This window comes from Chaetodon trifascialis, chromosome 3 (genome assembly GCF_039877785.1).
Source record: "Chaetodon trifascialis isolate fChaTrf1 chromosome 3, fChaTrf1.hap1, whole genome shotgun sequence".
Lineage (NCBI taxonomy): Eukaryota > Metazoa > Chordata > Actinopteri > Chaetodontiformes > Chaetodontidae > Chaetodon > Chaetodon trifascialis.
This window is the reverse complement of record NC_092058.1, coordinates 12,660,104-12,683,291: the sequence shown is the minus strand read 5'-3', so window position 1 is coordinate 12,683,291 and position 23,188 is coordinate 12,660,104. Positions and strand designations below refer to the sequence as shown.

The 23,188-nt window shown below is 41.2% G+C and overlaps 3 protein-coding genes across 3 annotated transcripts; 1 reads left to right on the top strand and 2 right to left on the bottom strand.

Annotated features, from left to right (window-relative positions):
- Positions 1-650: 650 nt before the first annotated feature.
- LOC139329185 (epithelial membrane protein 3-like) lies at positions 651-4,493 on the bottom strand. Its single transcript, XM_070959370.1, has 5 exons — positions 4,373-4,493; positions 2,838-2,929; positions 2,555-2,657; positions 2,265-2,405; positions 651-1,335 (listed from the first exon to the last, which is right to left on the bottom strand). Exons 2-5 carry the CDS (start codon positions 2,913-2,915, stop codon positions 1,160-1,162), a joined length of 498 nt encoding a protein of 165 aa, XP_070815471.1. The 5' UTR covers positions 2,916-2,929; positions 4,373-4,493; the 3' UTR covers positions 651-1,159.
- A 1,427-nt stretch (positions 4,494-5,920) lies between these two features.
- LOC139329144 (coiled-coil domain-containing protein 30) lies at positions 5,921-15,028 on the top strand. The gene is given in 22 exon segments (XM_070959308.1): positions 5,921-6,216; positions 7,168-7,344; positions 7,454-7,574; positions 7,812-8,023; positions 8,523-8,624; positions 8,875-8,946; positions 9,071-9,236; positions 9,554-9,625; positions 10,133-10,248; positions 11,035-11,139; positions 11,202-11,232; positions 11,405-11,472; positions 11,634-11,750; positions 11,943-12,035; positions 12,179-12,276; positions 12,381-12,510; positions 12,675-12,787; positions 13,039-13,180; positions 13,581-13,717; positions 13,801-13,918; positions 14,639-14,700; positions 14,793-15,028. Coding segments are annotated over 22 exon segments (2,469 nt in total). The 5' UTR covers positions 5,921-6,201; the 3' UTR covers positions 14,995-15,028.
- Positions 15,029-17,057: 2,029 nt separating this feature from the next.
- LOC139327687 (alpha-1,3-galactosyltransferase 2-like) lies at positions 17,058-18,429 on the bottom strand. The gene is made up of 3 exons (XM_070957598.1): positions 18,356-18,429; positions 17,901-18,038; positions 17,058-17,742 (listed from the first exon to the last, which is right to left on the bottom strand). The coding sequence occupies exons 1-3, from the start codon at positions 18,427-18,429 to the stop codon at positions 17,058-17,060; spliced, it is 897 nt and encodes a 298-aa protein (XP_070813699.1).
- Positions 18,430-23,188: the final 4,759 nt, after the last annotated feature.

Genomic DNA, 23,188 nt, shown 5'->3' with positions numbered 1-23,188 from the left:
CTCACTCCTCTTAACCCTTCCACTCCTTCTTGTCACAGATTCCAGACATTCTGTGCAGTTGCCTCATGCCTTAGCAGCTCAGTCACAATCCCATTTTGCCTCTCTCTCACCTTCACAGCCCACTTTGGATTGGATCAAGGTCTCTGATGTTCTGGTTTCAGTTCGTAACACTTCCTTAACGTGTGGGAGGTGTGTGGTGAACAATATTATGATATATACTTTCTTTAAGATCCTGCCACTTAGTGCACTTTTCTGTTTAGACTGGTCCAGCCTGACAGGTAGGTTTGCAGGCAAGTGTGACACGTCATGCTGTATCTGACTATCGACCTATCTGAAGCTGTTAAGCTGCAGTCACAGAGCTTCTTTTAGATTTCTCTGGAAATATCATGTACTGAAATAAACTAATACACGTGTCACGTTCCTCAAGCTCCTCTGCTATTCTGCAGAAAGCAGGCTGAGCATTTCACAAAGTAAACAATGAATGGCACGAAAGAATGAGTAATTAAACGATGAAGATGGCACACCCTTTCGCAACCACAGTCCTGTGCCAGAGGATTGCGCTCGCACTGTGTCACACATAAACACTTAATACAAACAAAGCAGGTCTTACACAGACTTAGCTCTTTATATAAAGGGAGACAGAACAATGCTTTCAAAGTGCTTGCTTTTTTAATAAGTAACCACAAACGTATAAAAAATGCAATGAAGTCACTGGAGCTCTGTATTGTCCTATTATGATCACAATCATACATTAAACAAGTTAAGCATTCATGACCAAATGTTTGTTTATCAGAATCCTTAATGTAACACAAGTTTTCTACCTTAGAGCGAGACTGAGTTTTCTTTCTTGATCTGGAATTGAGTGAAAACAGTTGCATGAAGGTAGTGGATGGAAACAGTCTTTCATTTGCATGTTGTTTTGCAGATTATGTCGAAATTTGGTTCAAATTTGCGACACATTTGGAAGGAAACCCAGCCATTGTGTCTCACAGACAGACGTGATGACGTAATTGTCTAGTCGGGTGGCTCTTGAGTCAGGAAGACAACAAAAGGTCTTTCGTTCTCAGTCATCGTATTTCCTCATGCATGCTTACTGTTATCTGGGAAATGGTTGAAGTGAGCGAGGAGCATCACACTCTTAATAAGAGGTTTTTCATCCTCACTGCTTCTTGCGCAGGTGGACATAAAGGACTGCGCTGATGAGGAGGAGAGGGAGACACAGCCATGCCAGGATGAAACAGAAGCCAAAGCGCCCTTTGCTCACGTCTCTGGAGTCATTTAAGATCTCCTCTCTGTGGAAGGTGAAGATGAGGCAAGCGGCAAAGTCCGTGAAACCTGCAAGAGTAACACATTGCAATGTTTTACTTTAAATTCTCTTATCACAGTCATACTTTTTTATGGTATGTAATTAACTACAGTATGTATTGTAGATTCATGAGACTGAATACCAAAATATTCAGTTAAATCTGTTCAGAAGGGATGAGACTGACATTGCTGTGTATCATTCGTTTTGTGATTCAACGCCACAAAATGTCCAAAACCAACAATGCATCAGTCCGCTTCTCAATTTTCCGACTTCCCTAAACTGTCTGTGGCACTGAGCCTCAAGCCCACTGGTTCTTACTGAAGATGGAAATCTTTAAATGTGGGCCAAAAATATGCTGTTTAAGTTTTTTTTTAAAGGCTACAGAAGTTTCTGAAACAGCTGGCCACTGTAGATTTTAGCAAAACTTATTTAAATAGGAGTAAATAGTGAAAATGTGTAGGGACTATTTTCAGCTGTGGATTAATACACATTTGGTGCTCCATTGAGCGGTTACAGCAGCAGTGGGACTGACTGAAAATGAACCACAGTGTCCACGTGCATTGTAATGGGGGGACGCATCATCCAGTGCAACATCATGGTTCATTGATGAGTTTTCAAATCTTCATGAATGACAGTGATTCTTGTTAATGGGATAAATGTGTTGTTGGTTTTCATCTTCTCGTGAGATTTATTGACATTAAGAAAAATATAGAATGTAGTCAGCCTTACCTTTTAAATACCAAATGTAGGTTAATTCCCTCATTTAATAAATATGAGCACAATATGTAGACATGATCCATAAAGAGTAGAAAATAGCAAAGAACATGAGCTACATTTAAAAAAACTCACTATCATTTACTATCATTTCTACTATCATTTAAAAATGTGAAGTGTAAATGTGAAGTTTATTTTCATTTACAACATTTTTATGTGACTTATGGAATGAGTCTTCAAGCACCTGCAAAGGCCTGACAGAAGCCTGTGAAGTAGAAGAGTACTCCTTTGGACAATGTGAGCAGCTGACCCAGAAAAACCAGGAAGGAGATGCAGGAGAAGACCACAGAGAGGACCATGAGGGCCTGGACAGCCTGCAGCCAGTCTGGGAGATCAGGTCAGAGAGTGAGCATCAGACCCTGACTCACAAGCAAAACTAAAAGCTTCAGGCCCTTAAATATCCAATCATGCAGAAAATCAAAATATGAGCACTAAATAAACAAATCAGCATGTGCATGCAGACAAATACTTCACCGCTTTCACTGGTAGTAGCACACAGCCAGGTGTTTGTGTCGTTATTATGGAAGCAGTTATACCAGAGGTCTGTGATTTCTGAGTCAGTCCATACCCACCAGGACTGCAGAAAGAAAGAAAGAAAGAAAGAAAGAAAGAAAGAAAGAAAGAAAGAAAGAAAGAAAGAAAGAAAGAAAGAAGAGCACAGTGCACATCCCCACAATAAGTATGTTGGTGTGCAGCATTTTTGTGATTTTTTGGTCGGCTTCGTTGTCATACAAGGTTTATCTGCTGTGTGTCTCACCTTCTCCAGGGTGGCGATGAGGAGCATGGCCAAGGTGACCAGATGCAGCACGGTTATTGATATGAGCAGGAGGACCATGGCTGTCTTGTCTCCTATGTACAAACAACCCTGTGATGTTATTGTGATCATAGGATGACGTCTTTACAAGAGAAATAAGCCTGTAGCATCCATCTGTATTAAGACTGGTGGTTCTGCTTAGAACCAAACAGCTCTGTGGTCAGGGAAACACTGTTAACCCCTGCTAAACACCATCTCTTTCCTGCATGTCTTTCAAAGTGTCCGTCAGATTTCTGGAGGCAGTGGCCTGAAACAGTGGCCTCTCTGTTTGCCTCTTGAGGAAACTCTGACCACTTTCATCATGCATCTCAACATCTGCACTGACAATCTCTGCCCATTTATCAAGCCACAAGCGTGCCAGACGGGGAGGACTTCTCTCTGAATTCAGAGCATGTCCAGTCTCAGAGGAATATATCAGCTCCTTGTAACCGTTGTAAACAAACTTGTAGTCGGAAATATCCACCAACGGTCTGACATACCGAATCTAAATCTTGGTACAAACCTTATAGCGACAGGATAAACAATGACAACCTCAAACACTTCCACTAATGATCCACACCACAGACAGCTTTTGTGAAACAGCTTTTAGTTCAAGTGGCAAAAAGCAATGAATTACTCATTCATTTATTTAAATCAGTGTCGTGACTCCATCAGAAACATCTGTGAGGACGCACAAAAAATGGGAAGTCACATTATGAAGTAACACATTTCTTTTGGGTTTCAGTTCCCCCAGATGTAGCTGTTAAAATAAATAAAAAAAAAATTGTATTGCAGCCTATTTGGAGTGAGATTAATGAGAAGTAATCTGTGAATATAATGCCCTCTGCTGTTTTTCTACCACATTAGATGTAGCTAATTAGAAAGGGCGTAATGCACGGGTGAAAAGTATTTCATTTTCCAATCAAAAGGTGAAATATCTAAACTGTGCATTTGGTAAATTTGCTTCTGAGGCCAGAAAGTGAGACTGCTGCCTGGTTTCACAAATCATTGATTTTTAAATAGTGCCAGATGTCGATGTCCCCTTTTCCTAAATGACCAACCTTCAACTCTACAGACCACTTAGACATTTAGGAGTGGGTATTACGCCTTGTACATGTTTGTCTTTCCCACCCAGCTCTGCCCACAGAAGGAAATCACTGTTGCTATTAGAGTGTGGACAATCCTGAGAGGCATGTGTTTGATTACATACTGCTACATCTGGTTTACCTAAGAGTGTGAGGTGCCAGGCGCAGACAGAAGAAAGGTCATGGTGACAGAAGGTACAAGCATGTCACGTGGAAGAAAAGTGTCTGCATAAATGTCAAAACAACATCATTAAGGACTCTTGTCAGCATTAGATCACATTTGGGTGTGACCTGCATCTCATTTGGCAATAGTTACATCATACTAAGCTGTATGTGTCAGAAAATTAAAGAAAATCCAGACATACCATTTCTGTTTAATTCAACAGAGCCAAGATGTTTTGAAGATGTTCTTACCCTTCAGCTTCAGTGCCTTTTGAGTCAGTTCAGTGGTTTTCTTTGATTTTTTCCCCCCCAGTTGCTGCTATCCTCCCTCTGTGCTCTCTCTGTCCGCGACGTTTTAGATCCAAAACTTGGACAGAAGGGTACAAAGAGGAATGTGGAGTTAGATAGGAGGAGTTCTCAACACCCATTTCCTCTCAACTCTCCCTGCCCTCCCCCTCAAACCTGTGGTCTGGACCGGCTCAGCACCAAAAATAACATTTCTGTCATGAACATTTTCTCAAAAGCTGCACTGCAGACATCCAATGTGCATTAAAATTTGGAACAAAACACGATGAGGTAGTGTGTGCCATCATTCAGAGTCTACTGAAGGACAAACAGAATCATGCAGCTGGACATATTTGTCTTGACTAACAGTGATGTGTGGGCTGTGCTGTATTATTAAAGCCACACTTTTGTGGCAGTGCTGCACATGTACTCTTGCCGTTCATCCAGCTGTGCAGCTTGGCATGTAGACCACCACGGTATTTCTAGTGCAGTAATTGAACAACAGGAAATAAGGGCTGATTACTGCCCACTCTTGATTGTAAATGTGCAGGAAGTGTCAGACCACCCAAGACACAACACACACAGTTTAATCCTAAATTAAATTCTTGGAAAGTGTAAATGAATTTGTATAAAAATTCAGTTTCATATGGGTTACTGTAAAACAAATAAAACAAACAAACATTACTGTCCCACCAGATGAAGAAATCTTTTTAATCAACAGTACAGTATAGTAAAAACAACACAATGCAATATGATGAAAACTTAAATATAGAGCACAGATCACAAACTATCAACAGTCAGCAGTAAGCAGCATCAGGCAGTTTATGTACAAGAGTTGCTGCATCTTAAATCTCTCAAATGGACAGATTTTAATGCTGTTTGTTCATTATATTCATTGCATTTACAGTTAATTTAATTTGCACCACAAAACAATTTATGTTATCATTTGTATAATCAACACACTTTATAAGCAAATTGTTGGCAGCTGCAGCAGCAATGGATGCCTATGTCAAATTATGAGTAATATTTTGTTAATTAACCAGTTATCATTAGTGGAGGGAGTATGCAGGTCCCTTATTTAAACAAAAGTAGCAGTACAACACTGTATAATAACCCATTACAAGTAAAAGTCCAGCATTTAAATTGCTATTCAAATAAATGTTCTTAAAACAAATGATATTATGGATTATTGTGAATGTTGCATAAAGGAGCATCAGCATGTTGTGTGCAGCGTTGTAGTCGAGTTACTTTTATCTTTAATCGATTCTTACACGAAGTATTGTTTTTACTGACGTTTGCCAGTGACTTTAAACTATTCATACAGTTAACGTTCCCTCAAGACTCCTTCACGGACCCAGTGATTTCCCACAATCACAGTGCACAAGAGCCTCACGAGAAATAACAGAACCTCGCACTACCACAAACCACAGACAGCGGGGTACCACTGAACATTCTTCATCCTCAGCCCACATCGTGTTTTCACTCTCTGTCGCTGGGTTTGACGAGAAAGTTTCGAGTGTCTGTTAAATCCAGAAGTTCGTGGCAAGTCGAGCGCGTGCGCAACCGTTAGTAACGTACAGTTCATAACCGTGGAACAACGGAAAGACAACAACGGGCCACTCGCGCGCTCGCTTCACGTCCCCGTGTTGTGGAGCGCGAGGCTGTTTTCTGTCTCAATGCCTGTGAGAGTTTTCGGTGTTTGGAGTCCATGTCGGACATTTTCGGAAAAGAACAAAAGTAAAATGTGAGTGTAAACCACGAAGAAGAGAAAGTTTTTTTTTCTTGCCGCGGCTGTAATGGATCAGCGAGAGGTACCGAACTCATTCCACTTTTTGTTCGTTTAGTTAACAGCTGACTTTAGCTAAAACCTAAACTTTATCCAGCTAGCTAAAATCTGCGACCAGCAGAGTCGTATGAGCCAGATGTGACATTTAATGAACTGTAACGCTGCAAAGCTGACGATGGAAGTCACTTAACTTACGCCACTAACATATTGTTTCTTCATTAAGTTAATTTCAAGGTTAAAAATATGATTTTGGTTCACACTGTAGCACACAGCATCACTATGATGTGAGCATTTGTTGTTGTCGGTTGTTGCTGTTTTTATGCCTGCGCCATACCAACAAATGGAAATGTTGTAGATGTGTTGTTCATCATTTAGCCAATACACAATTTCCCATTAAAATTGTGACACACTTTGCATCCTTGGAAACTTCCGGGACTTTGATTTAAAACAAAGTTATGTGGATTACAGCAGGTGTGGCTGCAGAGCATGTGATTATAATGAAGTTTCAGGGGTTAACGTTAGCATATACGATGAAGTGTGGAAGGAGCAGCACAGCAGAAACATACTGGCAGTGCCAGCTGTCTCTACTGACGGAAACAGCTGTTCCCCAAAATAATAGCTTCAGCCACAGCTGAAAGATGTGCCAGTGACCTCCTCCAGTGCAGAGCTGGGGAGCATTCAGTGAAAGATTGTTTTTGATAAGCATCTTGACATCTTGAGATGCAACCTGTGTGTGCATGTATTATAAGTGTAACTGTAATCAGTTCTCTCACTTATCTGAAGTTGCATGGTGACATTTTAAAATAAAATTAACAACTTTTAACAGTGATTTCCCATCCACACGGGTGAAATTACATAATGCTCACAGTAGAGACTTAAGGGAAAGATGTAAGATGCAAATAGAGGCATTTAGCCCTCTCTAAGTATCAGATAAGATGGTTTGGCCTTGTCCACATGTCACTCATCCTGTCTTCAGGAAGAGCTGGAGCAGATTGCCACATGGTTAAGTGAAGAGGGACTTGCCCCTGACTCCCCTCAGGAGGCTCAGCTGTGTTGGCTATGGCGTGCCCTCCAGCGCACAAGAAGCTGTCTAAGCAGTGTGACGTGGGACCTGGACACCCAGCGCTCAGAACACTCAGCGGAGATGGCTGAGGTATCACTGCTGAATTATCAGTAAAAATTTTAAAGAAGAACAAGAATAAGTGAAGGTCTGAGTCCATTAGTGACCAAGTTCATTGGTTTTTTGTACGTTTGTCTGTAAGGTACGCAAGTCCTTGGAGCAGATCCGAATCTTTACAGAGCACAAGGATGTTTTGGCTCAGGAGATACAAGATGAAAACGACCAGCTCAAGGATCAGCTGCAACGCCTAATATCCCTTCAAGGTTGGACATTGTTGCCTGTATATCGCCTACAAATAAGATAGGCACACTTCTTAAATACAGTAAATTAGCAAATTGTTGCATTCTGTTTTAATTAAATCTCATCTTTGTGAGGCTGTTGTGGTTATCTCAGGTGACTTTTTGGACCCCAGACACACTTAGTCAGCAGAATTTCAGATTTTAAACCATTATAAATCCTGTTTTGTTTTTTATTTTTTTTACCATTCTCTGTTGTGATAGATTCCCAGATAAGTGAGGTGGCTAAAATGCTGTACCAGCAGGGTCTCACAGAGTTGATCCACAGCAGCCCCAGTGAGCAGGTGGCCTACCTCTTGGTGGAGAGAGCCTCCTTACTTGAGACGAGTGAGCTTCCCGACAACCTGAAAGGTGATGGAAACACAGCCAGCTTGCTGGGGACCGAAGCCCAAGTGCTGAGCACCAGTCCACACCAGGTTAGAGGAAGAATATTGTAGACTGAGATCCTTGTGTTCGTCCTTTAGATTCTGGCATTTTCATCTTTATTTGATCATTAACAGTTAAGCGAGATGGGAAGTTGGTGTACAAGTGAGAGACGAGGGTTATGTTTAGTAGTTTAAAAAGTTGAAAAGGATTATTTTTGGCTTTGATGCTTAAAATAAAAAGACCCCAAAAGATGCAAAGCTCTCAGCACTGTTAGCACTGAATGTACAAAAGGATGTAATTTCCATTATATGAGAAGATGAAGGAAACACCAGAGTGAAGTTAGACGGACATAATGCCTTCTTCTTCATGCTTTGTTAAGTTTTCTCTTGTGAAGCATGTGATCCCTTTTGTGTAATATTTCATTTTTAATTGCTCCATAGTTAAGTCAGATTCATTTTTTCCACTTAAAAGGGCATGCCTTATACATTTCTCTGTGGTCAAATGACTTATTCTCATAATGTGATTCTGCGATCTGATGTTATTCCACAGTTTTCCCACAAGGGGGCACCACACCATGGCCAAAGCCCATGGAAGAGACTCTTTGGGCTCCACAAAGAGAGAGCTTCCCAGAGCAAACATACTTTTATTCCTGTATGTCCTTTTATCTACAGTAACATTCTGCATTACCAAACTAACAAACACTAAAAACTGCACTCAGGTCAGTTGGAAAATCACAGCGCAATCAGTGACACTGTCTTTATTTTGCATATCCCATGGTGCATGTTTGAATGTGAGGACCTTTTTGCATGTTTTCTGTTCAGAAACCCCTCTATCACCCACATTGACTGCAACCTCTTTTTCCGTTGCAGTGTTACTGAACACTGTTACCAGCACATGCTAGGGAACTTTGCATGGCAGAGGAAATTCAAGATACCACACCACTGATGCATTTTGATGCAGAACACTTCTCAAGGTGGCTAATCTGTTCATGCATGCATTTATGAACATTCTAGTTTGTATTCACTGGTTCTGTTCATAGCATTGCTGTCACTTTGATGTTGGTCATTTGCTCAGTTGCTCTTTCCCTCTCCCTTTAGGCGGAGGCCAGGCATTTGGCTGGCAAGGCAAGCAGTGTGGAGAGGGAATGTTCCCGCTTGGAGCGAGACCTGGAGGAGGGCTCCCGTCGGCTGGCCATGGCCCACAATGAGATCCGGCGTTTGACTGATGAGTTGGAGTCTGCTCATTTGACTCAAAGAGCTTATGGTGAGAGAGAGTAATCATAATGATAATGCAGTAGCCTGCTGTCACCACTGTCACAGTGCTTCCTCTATTTTCATTTATCATTAAATGAAGGTGGCCACCACTGCGAGAAAAGAAAACAAACACACAAACTTTCAGCGGAATCATTGATAAATGTTGTATATTACGAGCATTCAGAAGTTATGTTACCATCATACAATATCCAGAAATACTGAACTAAAACTGACTACCAACTTCCACTGCTCTAACTTGAAAAGGAAACTCTGCCAGCAACTTTGTGAAGAGCACTATGTAAACATCTGTGTTTATGTTTTTTCTAGAGCCTGAGCTGCAGGCTGCACAGCAGGAGGTAGAGCAACTCAGACAGGAAGTAGAAAAACTGAAGAAATATGGTGAGAATTATTTTTTCATGTGTATTTTTTAAGCTATTTTAAAAGAGTTGCCAAATATTGTTGTGGGTATATTGACTGTAAAAGGGAGAAAATATCTGTTGCATTCATCAGACAGCTCAGATTCATCTGCTCTGTGTACATGCTTATGCTGTTCAGGGCCTTGAGATTGTTCCAGCATGCACTGGGTGAGAGGCAAGGAACACCCTGGACGGGTCACCAGTCTATTAAACACATTGACACACATATTCATATTGTAAGACAGTTTGCAGTTGTCGCTCACTGAGCCATCCTGCTACCTTAGATCTCATCCTCACAACTTAGTTTACATTTTTTGTAAAATCACATAAAACAGAACCCTAAAAATTTTGAGTATGAAAGAACTGTTTGCACTTTCAGTATCCATCATGTTAGAAGACTCAAAATCGGCATTTCACATTTAACAGTGTTATCCTCTAATATGTATTATTTATAGTCTGATGAGTGTTTTATCTCACTTTATTTGAAAAGAAATGGTGGAACTGCGAAAGGCCAAAGAGCTGAACGATCGTCTGGACCTTGAGATCCGAGCCTTGAGGAACAGGGTACGCGCATTGGATGCTGAGAAAAGCTCTCTGCAGCAGACGGTAAGATACCTGCTGGGATAAGGTATTTTATCAGTAAATGCTACACCACATTCAAGAATTTATATTTTCCACATTTATTTTGCAGCAAAGGCTTTTGAGTTTCATAAGCTCACATTCATACAACTGGTCGGCATCACATGCTCAACCCTCTTCTACCTTTTTTCAGACTGTGGGCACATATATATGGTGGAGGTGAATTGTACTTTCGGGAGTCTGTTTGATCTGCATGCGTAAAGCACATTTACAATAAGCTTGAACATAATCCAATGAATGTTGCTGCCTTTTTCTACAATAAAATGTTTATGAATCAAATTCTGGCATCATGGCTTGTGCCAATAATGCAGCTTTGTGTGCAAAATAACAAAGCAATGGGGTGAAAGTGTTTACAGAGCATTAATTCTGTTTTAGCTGAGACTTGTGTTTATTGACTACAGCATCTGTTCATTGTGGATTCTGCAGCTGAAGTACACCAATGTGTACTAACCAACTGGTACTTCTGTCGACCACATGGCTTTCCTGTTTGCTCCATCAGTAGATGAGAACACTTTACAAATGACACACCTCTGCCAAGGGTAGCTAACTGTGGTGTCACAGTGCACACTTCTGAGGAGGAAAGTTATTGAAAATTAAATGTTCATTTAAGTCTGAAACACATAAAAAAATTAATGTTTTGGGGTTTTGGACTGCTAGTTTGGCAAAATGATTCATTGATTAATAGAGAAAATATCAGCAGAATAATCAGGAATAAAAATGGGTCGTACTGTACAGCATGTGTGTTTGTCTCAGGTTGTATCTCTGCAGGAGAAGCTGGAGCGGCTGGAGTCAGCCCTGCAGGAGCAGCAGCTCCTCACTGTAAAGGTTCAGGCCAACCAAGCTAATGAGTTCTCTAAAGTGAGTCCCATGACACAGATCCCTGAACATTACATCTCACACTGAAAGGCTGCCCATTCTAGAGTCAGTCCTATAACTCTGAGCAGGCTAACTGTAAGATTTTTATCATTATCACCCTTATTTGCATGCATTTTAAAGGAGAGATCCCACTTTAATTTGGGAGTACAGAGTGTTTTTCTGCTAAATCGCCAGTATAATTCTCTTGTTCTTGTAATGCTTCAAAATGACACACCCTTCTTGTTTCTTTTTCAGTCTCAAACAGCAGAAACCTGCAGACATCTACAGAAGGAACTCACTACTCAGATAAAATGCCTTTTGGAAAAGGAGGAAGCTGTGAGTACATATAAAAAGGAACAGACAGTAAAATAATGCACGTTATCATGGATAGTTTGAATGGCTGTCAAACAGACAATGAAATGCATTGTGAATGTGGACCACCCTGTACTGAGACAGATGTTTGGAGCATACATTGATCTGTGTGTATTGTTTCTCAGGTTGCATCTCTGCAGAGGGAGGTGGTGCGGCTTGAATCAGCACTGCAGGAGCAACAGCAGCAGGCTGAGCAGCAGCTCCTGATCTTGCAGGTTCAGGCCAAACAGGCTAATGAGTCAGTTGAAGTAAGTCTCACTGGATAAATCCTTGACCATTACATGAGAAAAATAAATCTGCTTCAACTGCTATCACCAAATCAAACAGAGCAGGACACGATAAAACAGTAAAGGCTCAACACAGTTTGGTAAGTCTTAATGTGCATAGCTCTGTGCACAGTGTCAATGTTGATCTTACTATGTTTCCAGTCCCAGGCAACTGAATTGATTGAGAGCAAAAAGATCTGCAGAGATTTACAAAATAAACTCGGCACTCAGTCGAGATGCCTTTTGGAGAAGGACTCAGAGGTGAGTGATTCAGTATATTAGAAGATTATTAAGATGTTTCACATAATTACATTAAAGACAAACTCATTAACAGCTACTGTAGTTTATTTTTTCAAAGAAATGTGCTATGTCCTTATTACAAGATGTTTTTCTTATCCTTTCAGATAAATTCCCTTAAGAAGCAGCTTGATAATTCCCATAAAGATCTGGATAAACTTATAGCTATCATCTGCAACAAAGAAAAGAATCTCCAGCATCAAAAGTAGGATATTCTACCTGCAGACACTGTCCTGCAACTACTGTATGTGCATGCCACTCAGTGTTGTAGTATCACGTAGGTAAATAAAGGTTTCTGTGTGTTTGAAGGCCGTGGAAGCAAAAAGAGGCAGATGTACGGAACACTCGCTGTCAGCTGAAAGACTCCTTTGCAACTGAGGATGCAGAGGTACAGACACAACTACAGCTGCTGCAGAACGAGGAGGACACACTGCGTAAGGTAATTTATATATATATTTATACTGATTGGTAATTTATCAGGACTGTGTCTGGTTACATGTTATACTGTCCATTCTGTGCAGAAGGGCAGAAATTGTTGTTTTAACAGCAGTGTATGAATCATTCAATCCCTGTTCCTGCTGATGTTTGTGCTTTGGACTGCAGGAGTGTCCCGATTATCAAGAAGCAGTGAACAGTCTGCTGGCCACCCAAGACAAGTGCGAAACACTCAAGAAAGAGATCTGTGAAACCCTCAAATGCCTCGACAAAGAGCGGAGGTAACAGCCCCGTTATTTCGCTGTCAGCTGAGAAAAACAACAAAATGTGAACTTGACAGACACACAAAGCACAGTATGAAGCTGTGATTGAGGCCAACGAAATTTGTATATGTGAACTTTTCTTCATCTTGTAGACGACATTGAAACTTATGACAGTGTACCTTCATTGCATATCTGTCAATGATAATGATAAAAAAAGGTGCATAACATTTTGCTGAAGTAGTATCATGTTATTTTTGCCCATTTTACAGTAAATACCACGAGATGAAGGAAAAGCACAAGGCAAAACTGTGTCGAGCCAAACAGAAATTTGACGATGAAACAGCACGTTGTGATGAGAAGATAAAAAATCTGGAACGGGAACTTTCCTTGTGTTCACATTCATTAGCAAAGGTAAATCTGTGGCTTTGTTCCCCTTTACACAAAAGAAATCAGGATGTTTGAGGTGTAACTTCTTTAAAATTCAGTTTATTGTTATTTGTATTCATGTGATCATGTATCACCTGTTTACCTGTGGAATGATCCAAACAGGTGTTTTTGGAGCATTCCTCACCTTTCACAGTCTTTCGTTGCTCCTGTCCCAACTCAAAAATGAAATGAAGCTGACAAGGTCAAACATTAAATACATCGTGTTTATACTGTTTTAAATTGAATATATTTTAAAAAGGATGATCAAATCTTCACATTCTGTTTTATTTATGTTTTACACAGCATAGTCTCTCTCCAGAAACAGTTCTCAAATTCATTAGATTATCTAAAATTGGATGAATAAATTTAAAATTGTCTTTCCCAGGAAAAGGAGCTCACCCAAAGTATAACTGTGGAAAATGACAAACTGCTTGTTGAGAGGAGAAGGCTACTACAACAGTTAAATGAAGAGGAGCACAGCAAGAAAGACAGCAATCTAACAGCTACTTTGTCCAAATGCAGGTACTGAACTAACACAGTCAACACTTAATACTTATAATGCTAATATGTGTTCACTGAGAAGAGATGTTTGTTTTGACCTCAAGGGTGGATTTTCTCGAGATGGAAAACAAGAAACTAGGAAACAAAATACTCCACATGTCCAATCAGCTGGCTGTCCTTGAACGCAGCCTGCAAAACATGCAGTCACTTCACTTTGCTGAGGTACCAGTCACAGTTGAGTCTACTACACAGGCGATGATCTGGAGTTGCTCATGTTATTGTTGTAGTTTGGCCCTTGTAAAGCTTTTATACATCAACTGCCTTCCTAACTAGGGACACAACTGAAAGTCTGCAGTCATGCTAGCAACCTTGTTAAAGTGTAATGCCTCACAGACACCAGAAAACAAAGTTGTTGGATGGATTAATAAGACTAAGTCTACAGCCATGCAGCAGTGTCAGCATTGCTTTGAACTTAATGCTAATGTCAGCATGCTAACGTATTCATAATGGCATTGCTATCGTACTGATGTTTAGCAGGTATAATGTTTACCATGTTCACCAACTTAGTTTAGCCTGCTAGTATGCTAACATTTAGCACAACACAGCTGAGACTGATGGGAATCTCATTAGTTTTACAGGTATTTGGTCATCATCCGACAGTTGTTGAGACATTTCGTAAAAAAGAAAAAACACGTCAACCCGCTGGTGGCATTAGTTGAAAAGTAAGAGGATCACAAACGTTACTGGGATTCATCCTCTGGGAACCATGAATGTCTGTACCATGAATTTCATGGCTAGCCATCCACTAATTTAACTCTAGACCAAAGTGTTTGACTGACAAATACTGATGGACCCATGTTACCAGAGAACCAAAGAGAACCATTTTAAAAAAAAAAAGATATGTATTATTAATCTAACATATTTTTGCTGCTGTTGTTTTAGGAACTGAAGAAAATATCTCATCCTGCTCAGGTTTTTACATCCCTCCCTGCACCAACTTCTAGGTAGGTCTGATCCTGGTTAAGAACTTCAGCACAACCTGTTTGCTTGCTAAATAAAACAAGTAAATGTCTGTGAACTTTGACCGGGTCCCTAGTGTGATGATGCCTGAGCCGTCAGAAATTCAGGGTGTGTTGGACAATACTCAGCACAAGCAGACAGACGTGACTTCTTCCCCTCACTGCCTCATCTCTGGGCCCCTGTCTCGATCAGCAGAGATGGGCTACCTGAATCTGACCTCCGCTCAGAGCCGCTCAGCTGACCCGGCCACCCTCAGCTCAGACAGTACGTGCTGTTGAGATTTTCTGTCTATCTGCAGCATATTTATACTGTACAGAGAGAATTATATTTGTAAGTAATTTAAATTAATAAACAAAATCACAGAAGAATTTCCCTATCGCTGTCTTTTTCTTCCCTTTCAGTTTTTTAAACTCCATACGGACAGAGCACAATAAAAATATGGACCCTCCCAGATAAAAACACCAACTTAGCAACACTGTCTCATGTACAAATAAGTTATAAGTTAGTTATAAGTTACTTATACAAGAAGTTTGGCTAGCAGCAGTAGTCGATGGTCAGGGCTCCCTTTGATCAAGGTTGAGTTTATAGCCCAAGAATGTACCAACTTCTTTAGGAGCGCTGATGAAATGAGAGGATCAGATACATAGAGAAGGACATAATCTGCGTATAATCAGATTCTGCATTTCCGATGTTGGATGAATGAAAAGAAAGAATATTCTGAGTCGGATCCAGAGATCACTATGGGTGAGACATCGCACATGACTCTGATTTAGTAGTCACTCTATCAAAAGACTGATCCAGCAAAGGGTTAATCACACAGTTCAAATTCCCACATAAGATCAGCTGGTGGATGTCTGCAGGTGGAAGAGATGACAAATTTCTTCACAATAGCAAAGCATACGTTAGGATCTGAAATGATTTCAGTGGTACTGACTTGCAAATCAAAAGCACTGCCCCCCTCGGCCTTACGCTGAAAACATGACAAATATCTGTCAACCCAAGCCCACCTCAGAGTAATATATTCTGAACTGCACATGTGAGTCTCAGTGAGGAAGACTGTACCTGTTTTAAATCCTTAAGGTGGGCAACCACCTGGTACATCTAACAGGATGATTTAGCCCCTTTATATTCCAATCAATAAGTTAATTGACAGCCTGCTTCCATTCAAAGGCATCCCTGTATCGCCAATCAATAATAAATGTTAATAGGTGGGCATAATTGAGCGCATTATCAAGTGGACTCTGTAACTCAAGTGGAAGGAGGAAGAAAATAAAACGGACAAAGCCAAAATACAACACTGAACAAGAAAAACACGCTCACTGCTTCCAGCATAAACCTCAGGGCAGAACTAAAGACTAACCAGCTCAGCTCCGCAAGCAAGCAACAAACATGAACTGTGAGTAGATCTTAATAAAAAGGAGAAAAACGCAGTCAGCCCTCAAACACATGATGTTGGACAGTAGCCTCAACATACAAACACTTAGCTCCACCTACTGGGTGCTGCTGCGCACTGACCACACTTACGAAAAGAAAGTTCAAATTCAACAGTCATTTTCCAGTTTATTCAAATGTCAAATTCAGATGAAGTTTAAACAAGATTAAACTGGTTTCATCACAGTTTATTATATACAGTATATCAGGGCAGTGCTCTGCTAGTTGGAGAGTTTAAATTAGGCTGTTGCCTTGGCTTGATAGCCATCACCTGGTCATGGTTTTGCTGGGTACCTCTCTGCCAGCAGTAGCCGTAACACTGGCTTGGCCACTCCTCAGACTTTTAAGCTCATCATGAGTGGCCATTATTAAAGGATGAGTTACCTTGCAGAAACTTCCTCCCATCCTCTAAATTGGTGGAACAAGGATAGTAAATGAATAACAATAACCAGCAGACAACATCTGCCTTACATTTGTGAAAGGATGATATAAGAAGCAAATTAACAGTAATTATAAATATGCAGCAAAACATGCATGCTGTTCAGCAAAGTCATAATCACGAGTGCAAACTGCAAAGCAAACGAACACTCAGTTTTGACGTCAATCAAACCCAAAGAATTCCTCTTTGTCCCACCTAGTTCAAAATGACTGAGAAGGACCCAACTCAAGCTCAAAAGACACAAACGACCACAACAGTAAATCAAGGCTAATGAAAAACACAAAGTCGTAACACAAAGTCCCAGACTGAGAGGCAGACCAGCAGCTAAAAGCCCCTCTTCTGCTGCTGCTGGCACTGGAGCTTTTAAGCACTTCATGGCCCCAATCAGGTGCACCTACCTTTTCAAAAAGTTACAGCTCCCACAGTTTGGATCTTGCACTTGGCCATATTGCACCTTCATTCCAAAACAGGCTAACCTGTGCGGAGTGTGTTATAATGTTTTGGCGCCCACAGTAGCCGTGTGACTCGTATGTCACTCCTGTTGCCGATGCTGGTGTCCCAGCAGTACTCCGGGGAGAGCACCCTGCTTGGTTTATGAAGCCACATGTACTTGTTGAGGTGACTCTCATCGTGCCACAGAGCCTCCACATTGTTGTGTTTGTCCTCCATGATGCTCTGATAGCAGGCCTCAGTCAGGGCCTTCACGCTCTTCCACGAGCCTCCAAAGACAGCAGCATGGTAGTAAAAATCCCCGCTTTTCATGTACGCCTTGGAGTTTGGGTTGCGGTCATAGGTAAACATCACCTTTGGAAGGTGGTAGTAGTGAGCGTGGAGCAGAGCCACGGAATCTCCCAGAGCCTCCGAGCCAAATCTCCCAGCAAACACCTGGTCCACGTCAAAGCAGAAGACGTGCGTGCAGCTGTGGCGAATGTCCGACTCGATGACCTCTGATATCGTTTTCATTCGCATCATGGAGATGTCTTGCCACCTGGAGTGCCTCTCCACTTTGACAACCTTCATGCTTCGCTGAGGAGCGAGCTGGATCTCTGGAATCTTCTCTGGCTCGTCCGTAAACACATAATAAGTGACGGGCAAACCCAACATAAAGTGCCGCTCTGATGAGTTCAGGAAGGCCTGCAGGTAAGCATCCAGGTACCTTTGGTGGAAGAGGAAGCAAGAAGAGGAGGCAAGAGCAATGTCATGTGTCATTTTTCCATCTTAACAGTTACCACAGTTCAACATTAGTGCACTGAACACAACAGGATGTGTTCAGGTGTTTGTCCAAACACTTAAAATATGAATGTGGAGACAAACCTGCCCACAGCGAACACCGTGAGAGCCACAGAGGATCCCTCACTCTCGTGCATCTGGTCGTAAAGATCGGGGTCAAACATGCCGTCCCACACGATGGGAGCTTTCCACGGTGTGCAAGTTTGCACATCAGCTCTTGACCTGAAGTAGAAGAAGACTTTAAAGTTCAAAACACCTGCATCAGGTTCAGACAATGACTGCCAAGAGCGAGGAAATCTTCAGTATCAGCATCAGTAGGCTTCAGTTTCCAGCTGTGCTGCAGATGTATCAGAATGTAGCATTTTCCTTGTGAATTAAGTTGATTCCTCTGTGGTCAAAAATTATAATTACACTGACACATAAAAGCTGCATTCTTAAAAATAATAATAGGAATTACTCAGGAAGAAAGAGCCTCGTGTGGTGACTAAAAGGAGAACATGACCGTGCACAGACAGAACCTGAAGTCTTAATGGTCTCACCCCAGATCGAGCCTGGCATCCACGCTGTTTTCCACCGACAGCATCGCTCCACTATCCACCGGGCATTTGTCCATCGGTAGGATGCCTCTTAAAAGTCTGACAGCAGAATATAATAGAAATATATTGATATGAATGGATCTACACTTAGTTGCCGATTTATTAGGAACAGCTAGCTTTAGCTAAGTAAGTTGATTTTATTCAGCATCTTCTTGATTGTCTTTTTTTTCACTTGCTCTGTTTTTCTTCCTCTCCTTGTTTATTCTGCTGCTGTAACATGAATTTGCGTGGAAAATATAAAGCCTTATCTTATCTTAAAGTTGTACCAACAGCTCTCTAAAACAGTTGGACATTGTGACCTTCATGGAGGCTTTATTGTTGCACTCTCCTATCAGAATGCAGCATTTTTAGCTTGGTGTACCTTAAATTAGAAAAAGGCAACTGAGCGCAGGTCACATCTCTTAATTCTTAAACATGAACTTGTTTTGGTATTCACCTCAAAGACGGGGCCGTAGAGTAGAGAACGCAGAGCACAATAGGAACGCAAAGCACACATTTCAAGCCACTTTTCATCTTCTGAAGGCATCTGCAGGAAGACATTAGAAGGTAAAAAATGGCACATCAGTGTACGCAATGAAGTCATTTTTTAAACGCTGTGAAATACCCCATTGTTGAAAAATGCTGGTGTCCAAGTTCAGTAAACCAAGAGCTCTCTTGGCAAAGAAAGGGAAGCCTGTTGTAGGTTTAACTGCAGCTCTGAGAAAAGAGATGATAAATAATTCATTTTGAACCACATGGCGCAGCAAATTTATCAGAGCATCACAGCAGTAGGTATGAAATTTTAACTGTTGTTACATTTTAAAATAAGAGAACTTTATTTATTTGGGGGGAAACTGTTGTACAGCAGTTGCAGCATGTGTATATTAAACTAATGAACGCAGCAGCAGTTCACTTTATCCGTTATGTTTGTTTTCATTCAGGAAACCACATTTTATTAAGTTTAATCATATAAAACAGGGTGAGCCGATGGACAGCAAGTTAGAATACAATGCAACCCTCTGGCAGCCAGGAGTGGTTTGGCAGTGGTGGGGAAGTAATTAGCAATTATGTTGAAATGCTGCAGAAATGTCTTCAGACTCGTGTTGCAATGATTGTGAGATGTGTGTAATATGAGGCGGATTAAGCATGTTTGGCTCTTTGCATTAAGACTTCTGCACGCTGAAGGTCAGCTGTGAGCCAAAGCGATGGAAAAATAAATCACAAACTGCCTGATCAGTGAATGAAAGAGACCGAAGGAGTCCAGATATTTGAGGTGAGCTTTCAGGGGACACGTTTTGGTCTGAACCAGGAAGCGTTTAGTTATGGAGCGCTGCCTGTAAGAGTGACGGCTGAGTGTAGTGTTACCTTTGCTTATGGTGAACCGTGCTGGCAACCTCAGGGAACTTAAATTTAAGATAAGGAACATTTTATAGTATGGAACAAAACTTCTCAGCTTCATCGTATGTTCATGACCGAAGAGGCCGCATTCAATTTCTCTTCATACCAAACAAAAAGATAAAAACGGGCCAACAGTCATTTCTATTCCACATGCTTTGTCTGCACATCTGAAATGTGTTTTGCACACTGTGGTCTCAAATGCTGGATGTTGGTAAACCTGAATAATAAAAGATTTCTTTCAATGTTCTTTTTTTTTATGACTTAAGTTTTTATTATGATTTTATCTTTACAATACAAAAACAAACCACCTCCAACCATAAGCATACAAAGAGCAGGGGGCACAAAGACCCGACAGAAACACAACAAATACAACAAAACAAAACAGGGGGCCCAAGGCAGTGTTGGTGTGACTGAAGTAGGAACATCAACATAAAGGTTTGTCCAATTTCCACTGTACCTCTGCTGCATGAGGGATCATAATCCTGAAACATTCAAATAGTGTCCATATTATGTCTATGAGCTCAATGATAAGGCGCCATCACCACATCATCCCACCTACATTGAGAAATCATAAATGTTGCAGGTCTTTTTTCATTTTTTAATGTTTTGCTGGGTTTTCCTGCTCTCTTCTGGTGAGTTAGCTTGTTTAAACTAATTGGAGAAATCAGATTAGTTAACATAGTAATTGCTGTAAAATGTGATTTGTTTCTGTCAGTATGAAGACTGAATGTCATAGGCCGCATCCAAGAAACAGACTAAAACAGTTTTCTGTTTTTGGCTAAATAATCTTAACTGTGTTAGAAATTAATCTGTCAGTTTATAAAGATTTTTTTTTCAAGTGCTCAGCGCTCTAAACTTTAAGTAAACCAAGCACATATGAACCGCTCAATGCAGTTTGTGCACCGCCTGATGAGCTACAAAAGGTCAAAACTGGCTTTAAAGGTGCTGACAGCCTACCTGTCAGTCGCTGTCACCTGATGACTCGTGCAAAACGCTCCAATGATTGAAGTTTTGGGAGAGTTTCGCGCAGATGGGACAAAGTGCAGCGCAGCCTCGTCTGCAGCGTCTCTGCCCGCGTTCACAGCATCAGTCAAAAGGGAGTGGCCGCCTGCAAAGCCCTCCTGGGTTCACGCTTAATCTTATGTTTGAGCATCGCTGCTTCTGCCTGATCCAGCTGTCAGCCGGTGAAAAGCCCACCCGGCAAAGGCCTGCCATTGCGCAAGGCTGCGGCTGCATCTTCAGCGTTTCATCACACAGAGCCGCGAAGCATCGGAGAGGTCCCAGCCTGCAAGGATGCAGACTTGTAGAGCAAGAGATTAGTAAGTGAATGATCTTAGGAATGAATGATACTCATGCTAATTAATAAACTGGATTTGTGTTGCAACGAAATCGACATGCACCAAGTGTTTCACATGAAAAAGACAGAGTGAGCATAAAGAATAAAAAGAAGGTCAATATAAGATGGAAAACAAACCCTCTGATTAAGAGCGATAAGAGGAAGTTAAAAATAGAGTAGAAAGAATAGAGCACTGTAAGAGAGGTGCATATCTGTGAGTAGTGTGATGCTTTATTGACAAAGGCTGAAATAGCACAATCAATGAAAAGATTGACAAACAACTCAAAGAGTTATTGAAGAAACAATGAACGAGCCTTATCTTTCATCTGCGGCCTCATCACATCATCATGCCTGCATCAGCCTCGGTGTGCTTTGGTGTTCATTTTAATCGTGCAGCTTTGGTTTGTGTGAGAAGTTGTGGCACAATAATGTTCATGTGAGGAAAGGGTTTGTTCCTAATAGTGTCATGACTCACATGAATGTGGAAAAAATGAGAATGGCAGCAGAGAAGCGCCTCTCTTTGTCTTGCTGCCTCTTTATCTCCTTTTATCTCTCTTTATTCTCTGGTCTGCAGATGGATAATCTCTCCAGAGTCTCACCATCTGGCAGGAATACAGGCCAGTTCCAACAGGCAAATTTAAGAGCCAGATATTTTTCACATGAGTTTGAGACCAAAACAGCAACGCAGCTAAAACCTGAGTAAATATTACACTTAGATTCCTCAGGTGGTCAGATTTCTCTTAGAGGTGGAAAGTGAGTAAATATGTTCTTCTTCACATGAAATTGCTTGTTCCATCATGTTTTGTACAACTTAACTCCGTTCACATTTTTCAATGAAGAAACATTAAAATCCTCAATTTGGACATTATTGCTATTCATTTTCTCATATTTTCTGAAATATTCAAGGTTTTCCAGGAAATCATCTACATCAAAATGGTCAGATTGTCACACTTTTTCAGGCTTTTCCAACTCTTGTCTACTCATTCATACAATCAACTAGAAACTCAAACATTCACAACACTTTGGACCTTCTTGCATTTATTTAACTTTTTTATGTTGTTGATATTTTTTTTTTTTACACATCGCAGTTTTAAGCTTCATGTCATTTCCAGCCTCTGTCAGACTTTCATGCTCAGAGCGTGAGTGGGTGACATCAGTGTCAGAGTGGAGAGGAGCCGGAAAGTGTCAAGAACTCCCCTGAACACAGAACTGGTGGACACAACTGCACAACACAGATCTGGCTAGAGCAAAAGGCAGGTTTAACACCGGACAGGGTTCGGTACACGGGTGATCAATCAGACAAGCAGAGGTATCCAAAAAACAAGAGGCAAAGGCAAGGTCGAAGGCAAAAACGAGGCCGTACACAAAACAGACTATGACTACAAACGCTGGAACGAGGACTGTGAAGTGCAACGAACTGGCGACGAGACTGTGAGACACACAGGGTAAAATACAAGAGGTAATCAGGGGAGATGGAAAACAGGTGGGGAGGACAATCAGGGAGCAGGTGTGATGAGACAGGGGAAGGGCGTGCAGGAAGTGAACCTAAAACAGAAACACAAAATTAATGATAACAAAAATAAAACAGGAAGGACAAGACATGAAATGTGCTCAAAATAATACAGAGACTAGACAGACATGACAGAAAGTCTCTCTTAAAAGTCTCTCTTCAACTTTCTCTTACTCCCACACATCTCACTCATTGTGCGTTATTTTTACATCAAAACACGGGGAAATTTGTGCAGCCTTTTGACATCACAGTGGAATCAAACTGACTCACACTTTTGGCACTGTGAAACCAAAGCAGAAAAGTTGTAGACTGACACCTAAACGATCAGCTGAAAGTCAACATAAAAGCTGAGGGGAGCTGCAGATTGAGGGTTGATCCCTTTCACGTTATTATTATTGTTATTATTCTAAAAACTGATTATAGGAAGGGGCTGCATGGTGGCGCAGCAGGTAGTGTGCGTGCCTCACAGCAAGAAGGTTGCCAGTTCGATCCCCAGGTCAGGCGGGGCCCCCCTGTGCGAAGCCCGCATGCTCTTCCCGTGCATGCGTGGGCT

What these genes read in the sequence shown, in the direction of transcription:
- LOC139327687 (XM_070957598.1), bottom strand. Translation starts at nt 18,429, where the DNA reads ATGGACAAATGCCCGGTGGATAGTGGAGCGATGCTGTCGGTGGAAAAC. An exon ending in GATGCCAGGCTCGATCTGGG is followed by an intron (nt 18,039 to 18,355) that starts GTGAGACCATTA and finishes CTTCTACTTCAG; the next exon opens with GTCAAGAGCTGATGTGCAAA. An exon ending in ACGGTGTTCGCTGTGGGCAG is followed by an intron (nt 17,743 to 17,900) that starts GTTTGTCTCCAC and finishes CTTCCACCAAAG; the next exon opens with GTACCTGGATGCTTACCTGC.
- LOC139329185 (XM_070959370.1), bottom strand. Translation starts at nt 2,915, where the DNA reads ATGGTCCTCCTGCTCATATCAATAACCGTGCTGCATCTGGTCACCTTG. An exon ending in TCATCGCCACCCTGGAGAAG is followed by an intron (nt 2,658 to 2,837) that starts GTGAGACACACA and finishes TTCTTTCTGCAG; the next exon opens with TCCTGGTGGGTATGGACTGA. An exon ending in TGCTACTACCAGTGAAAGCG is followed by an intron (nt 2,406 to 2,554) that starts GTGAAGTATTTG and finishes CTGATCTCCCAG; the next exon opens with ACTGGCTGCAGGCTGTCCAG.